General features: G+C 42.8%; 1 protein-coding gene across 1 annotated transcript; it reads left to right on the top strand.

Annotated features, from left to right (window-relative positions):
* The first annotated feature begins 409 nt into the window (after nt 1-409).
* On the top strand, nt 410-4,271 carry LOC307074958 (m-AAA protease-interacting protein 1, mitochondrial). Its single transcript, XM_079735403.1, has 5 exons — nt 410-884; nt 1,333-1,404; nt 1,515-1,641; nt 2,181-2,328; nt 3,500-4,271. Exons 1-5 carry the CDS (start codon nt 501-503, stop codon nt 3,582-3,584), a joined length of 816 nt encoding a protein of 271 aa, XP_079591529.1. The 5' UTR covers nt 410-500; the 3' UTR covers nt 3,585-4,271.
* The last annotated feature ends 1,994 nt before the right edge of the window (nt 4,272-6,265 follow it).

Genomic DNA, 6,265 nt, shown 5'->3' with positions numbered 1-6,265 from the left:
CGGGATTTAATGATGTTTTGATGAGGTGATGATCAATCTGGGATGTTCATACAATTCGTTTAGGCCTACCAGTCGGTGGAGTAATGCAGGAATAATGGTAAATCGATGTCACTAAGACATTCTACTATAGACTATCAATTAAAATAAATGAAGTAAAAAAACTATTCCCTCACACCACCTACCCCCCTTCGTACTGCGTACCTTCGGCCTAGACCGTCAAACATTTCAAAATTTCTTTTAGACAGACTCAATTCCCATCACTTGGCACAGCGATACACAGAGGAAGGCCTGGTGGATAAATGATTATTTAGCTCCCTCTAGCGGTCACTTATTGTACTGTATTACACAACCATGCATTGTGGGTACAGCATGTACCAGTTGCATAAGGTTGCCGGAAGAAGATGGGACAACCGCTGCGTTTTAGTTGCGCCCTCGGATCAGCCCTATTAACAATGTCCCGCGCGATATTGAGCATGGTAACCCCGTGATCAACTGTCATAATGCAGCGAATCACAAGCTTCGCTACTTGCAGGGACTTGGCGGGACTCGCAGCAGCGCTTTCCTCCAAGACCGTCCAACCTTGGAAGAGGCCGTCTAGGTCCGCCAGTTACGCCCCTACACATCAGCAGTCAACCAAGCTGCCCTTTGGACAGAGTGTGCGTGGGCTCAGAAGACCACGCATCACTGTCCCTCCTTTCGCCGGCCACGCGCACAGACTGTACGGTACGGCTGAGGAAGAGCGAGGGTCAAAAAAACCCGTGATTACTGTAGTGGGCATCCCCGACCCCATCACGTGGATCCGGTGTAAATGCGACATACTTATTATCGAATTATTATTTGAATTAGGTCTCGGATCGAAGGAGTTTGAAAACGGGGTGAAACAGGTAACGGAATAAATAAATAAAACAATGTCTTTAAGTGATTAGCCTAAAATACACTACGGTACTGCCATTAATGTAAACTGTCACCTTGCTTATTCAATAATTATAATACATTTCCATGTGTTGGATGGCAGGTATGTTCCACGTTAATGGCCCGCTTAGGGCATTGCATGCACTTCTGCGAGGCTATAAATGTATTTATGCCAACAGCATCTTGATAATAAATTTATGTTCGATAATATACCACAACGCGGCCTGACCAACTGTCTGTCTCTGTCTGACAAACCGTCGGCCTAGTCCACTATCTGTCTGACCAACTGTCTGCCTGACTCTGAACCACTGTCTGCCTGACTCTGAACCACAGTCTGTCTGACCCAATGTCTGCCTGACTGAACAACTGTCTGTCTGACCCACTGTCTGCCTGACTCTGACCACCTGTCTGTCTGACCAGGCGGTGGTCCACGCCTCCCAGATGATGTCCAGTCGGCAGTTTGCCCAGTTGAAGAGAGTCGCGTCCAATGAGGTTAGTTACAGTCTGGACAAACACAACGCATACCACGGTCACTATAGTACTGGAATGGAACGTGAATGATTCACCCACATGGTTAAAGGTGTTGTGTGTTATTGTTACAGACTGTACAATATGTCAAGAAGAAGTGTGCGTCGTTAAGTGAGGAACAACTACAGGCCCTGGCGGTCTCACTGGAAGATATCATATTCCTGCTGCCTGAGGAAGTGTCCGTATTGCAAGATGATAATGGTACATTCAAACTATTAATTATTCATTAATTCATATGAATGTTCATTATGAATCATATTGAAAAATAACAACACTTTTTTTTTTGCACTTAAAGTATATCTTCCTGGGTTGATTGGAATTAAGTGCCAGAGAACCCAAAATTGCAATTTTTAGAAGACGAGCAGAGTGGAGCAACGTTTTGAAAGCCAACAACCCAAGAAAAAAAATCCTCTCTGCTCCCGTCCCTTTACACATTTCTCCGCCATTACATATTGTTGCAACCACCTACAGGCAGGATGGATTCCCTGAGTCATTGGTGGACGAATTGCCCTGATTGGTTGTAAATGAGTCCCCTAGAAGCTAAATTGGCACCGTCAACAGAAACTCACGGACAAACCTTGAGCAAGGTATCTCCTCAATGCAGACAACAAAGTGTTTATCCAGCTTATTCACAAGGGTACACAACTTGAAAACTGTAGACATAAACCACACTATGCTTCGGCTACCATGGTTACAGCTTAACCTCAGTTCTCTCACTGAAAACACCATCTTCCCCCCAGGGAGGAAGGTTTGCCTCATCACCATGAGGCTCTGGTTCCTGTCCATCCTGGAGGGTCCTGATGACCATGAGGCCACCAAGATCTTCAGAGTGGCCCCCAATGGGGATGGCAGCAGCCCCCAGAAGAAGATAGTCACCGCCGTCTACGAGTAAGCAGTTAACGGAGGGAGGGATAGTCTACACACCAGTGGTTAGTTTTGGTCGACTTAAGAGTTGAAAGAGTGCGTTTTCGAACTCCAATGTCAACACTCTGCCTGTAGGCATCCTTGAGCTGGAAGTCTAGCCCCGACCTACTCCTTAATGACATACCTCAAAAACAATTACTGTAAGTGGCTTTGAATTAAAGCGTTTTTTAAATGAATAAGTGGTAAAATAGTAGCAGGTCCTTCATGCGTCACACTTAATAGATTGCCATCCTATCCCCTGGTCTTGGCACGTTTGGATAAATGAATCTTAAATACACTGCGTGGTGTCATTTTGCCCAAGGATTAGTGTTGATTATTAATCAGCCGTGATTTGTACTGTTCTGTCTCTCTCCCTCGCTCTCTCTGTACGGTATTTTGGCTTACCAGTTAAAGGTGTAAACATTGAGTTGGCAGCGTCGCGGCGTGCAGGAAAAGGCTTAGTTCTGCCTCCACCATATGGCAGGTCTGTCCTCCAGCAGGCCAACAGAGCCCACATATGATATGAAGTTCTTGTGTGCATAATTAATGGATTTTAAACTCTTTGGCTGTACTTTCTTGGCGAGGAAGGGGGTGAATCAGTCGGCGTGGGCGGTAAGAGTGATGTAACAATTCATCTGAATAAATATTTATATTTATAAATTCACTTTTACGTTACGAATGCCATTTATCTGTCATTTAAAATATTGCGTTTTTAGAATCAAATCCAAATTAAATGTTTTTACCGGAATTAGAGACAGGCAGACCTAGTTTTACTTCACACTGCACAATTTAGATGTCGATGTGTCAAGTCCAAAAGGAAAGCGAGGAGAACTCAGAACATGTAATGAAATATCAACCATGGATAGCTTTGCTTCACAATGTGCCATCGGCTTACATCCTGTTCTTGCTTGGTGCTTTTTTATGTCTCATGCAGTGTTTCTCAACCTGTGGGTCAAGACCCTACATGAGTGCTGTGAAATATGCACATGGGGTCAAGGAAAATTTCCAAACTACGGGTTATATATCTTTAATAATGCACACAAAGGTTACAGGGAGACATCATATCCCAAAGGTCCCTGGTTGTGTGTAAACTAACTTTGTTCATTTCTGGTTGAATACCACAGAATAACACCTTGCATATGTTCTCATTTTATAGATTCCGCCAGGAACTGAGGACAGGGGGTCCACCGGAATGGGAGATTACCAATATATGGCACTGGCATTGGACACTGACGGAATGATTTGATTGGACCACAAGGAGGCTACAACACACCGATTGGTTAACATAGCCTTTATGTTGCAACACTTCATGTACAGCAAAGCAATGTCATAAACCAAAAATGTGTATTTTCTTCAATATGTTTTCTATAATCTACTGTTGTTTTATAGTAAGATGATACATTTTTCCTACCCACAAAACGACTCTTCTTGCAGTGAAGAACTCTGTTTACTGATGTTTTCTAAGTTCAGGCTGGGACCTACCTACTCCCACAGGTGTCAGTATTCAGCCTAGAACAGGAGGAATCTTTAGGGGGAACCGCATAGTTCTCGTTTTAATTATTGGTAAGGCTAACGCTCTAAAAATTCAATCACTGTCGAGCAGCAGCACTCAAACATTGAAAACACACCACAAGGAGTGCCGGTATTCCCCTCTCAAGAATCAATATCTAACTCTTTTTCACTACACCAGATTTGTATATTTTTTTTTTGCACAAGCCCTGTGAGCCAAACTATTCGGTTGACAAGACAAGAATAAGTAACCACCACTCTAGAGAGCAAAATAATGTACAGCTGTGTTTGAGCTCTGCTTGGATTCCCTATCCTGAACACGAGCACCGATCCTGATTAGGATTCCTCTGGCAGACTCTGTATCCTCTACCCATCTCTCTTTTCCGAGAGTCTTTATAGCAGAGCAAGGTCAACCGCGTTTCAACGGCAAGTGCTTTTCATCTGTGATGATGATCTGTCATAGAAGGTTCTAGTGTGATTAAATGGCTCCTTCGAGGCACCTAATAGCGTCTCATTATTCATCAATGTCCTACACCAACCACAAAGTTTAGGGAAACCATTTCTGTGATTTATTGTTGGTTGGTTCGACCATTACATGTCTTAAAACAGGCTACACGGTATGGATGAATTGTGTGGTTGAAACATCCTCCTTAGTCAATTCATATTACGTAGGAAAAACTTAATATGCTGACATTCCTATATGCGGTACTTTCACCGGTATAAATATTGCGGTCAACCAGATGCCAATATTGTGAAGTAAACGAGATTATTTATGCAACTCAAGTCTGGGGGTGGTGGCAAATTACCTCTGCTAAATGCAGGGTGTGCAGTGCTCCCTGAGACCGAGGGGCTAGAAACAAATTAAATTTACCTTCTGTGATTAGTTAATCCAATCTGGGTGGTGGGAGCGCACCATGGCGGGCCCGTCAAATGTCAGAGGGTTCACAACACCATCTAGCCATCCAGTGGATGCATCCTAGTGTGAACGCTGCCTGGACAAGTGACACTCCTACCACAAAACATCACCTGCTGCAGGTAAACTGGCGTTTAGACTACGCGCCGACTGATGGAGACGCCGGAGACGTCATCACCTGTCAGCGCAGACAGCCGGTGACGGCTCCAGTGAATGATGCGTGTCATTCCGTGCTGTCGTAGTTATTAACGTTGACAACGCGTCATCTCCTGATAACAACGGGGTGCTGTCATTAGTGTCCACCGATTCATGCATCGCAAAACATACTGGGAGGATTATCCTAATGTCTCTGTCGCTGCGGTAACGCTTGGATGGTTTGGGGGGGGGTGGATATGCGTAATATGAAAAAAACAAACATCTACATTTGTGTGGGGGTGCGGTTAGTTCCGGTTAGGGGGATCTTGACGAGCGTAATTAGATTATTTGAGTACGGTTTAGCTCAGCACATGTCAAATGCTTGTGGACATGGTGATAGCGCCCTAAAGAATTTACCATGTGTGTGTGTGCGTGTGTGTGTGTGTCAGTCAGACTGATTAGCAGCAACACACAAAACAAGTGCAAGGGCAAAAAGATAATGTGTTGTATTTATGTTATTAATAACATGTTATCTGAACGCTTTGTAATATTCTGACGTATCTATACCAACTGCCAAGTGGTTTAATTAATCTGGATATTATATATTTATGTGTGTGTGTGTGTGTGTGTGTGTGTGTGTGTGTGTGTGTGTGTGTGTGTGTGTGACTAAATTACTGTGTAAATAGTTTGGCTTTGTCAACATTTTATGGTAATTAGTATTAAGCCCAAAACGTGTTGAAATCATACCAAAGCCTCAGACAGATCTAATGCAGTTAAAATGTCTTTCACATAAAAACAGCAATAAATAAACACAAGGCTTTATTAATATTAATATTATACTTTCGACACATCAAAGATTTAACAAATTGTTTTATAGCAGCCTGCTATTTCAACTTATTAACTGGAAAAAATACTGTGACAAATTATGTATGACAAACCTACAGTTTTCCTCTGAGGTAATAAGGGTTTGAAACACTATCAAATTCAGACCAGAAATATTATCTTAATGCTTAAACACTGCAGATAAAAACACCTTGTATGTATTTCAGCTCTCCTATTCTGTAAGTCCAATAATCTATACTGATATTCTTACACAATATATATATATATATATATATATATAGATGCAAGCTTGCGATGAATACTGTTTCCTATACGGTAAGACCACTTAAATGACTGGTTGTTTTACTCTAAATCACCAGCAGAGAGCAGCGCAAGACTTATGTAGTGGCTAGGGTGTTCTACTACCAGTACCGGGTTTGATCCCTAATGTCTACAGCCTGCCCTGGCCTATCAGAGCAAGACCCCTTCCTCTGTCTTAATGAAATGTACCAGAATTCCCTTAAAATAAAAATCCAAGTATCA

The sequence above is a fragment of the Pollachius pollachius genome, assembly GCF_949987615.1.
Source record: "Pollachius pollachius genome assembly, chromosome: 1".
Lineage (NCBI taxonomy): Eukaryota > Metazoa > Chordata > Actinopteri > Gadiformes > Gadidae > Pollachius > Pollachius pollachius.
The sequence above is the reverse complement of the archived record's forward strand: the minus strand, read 5'-3'. Positions and strand labels throughout refer to the sequence as shown.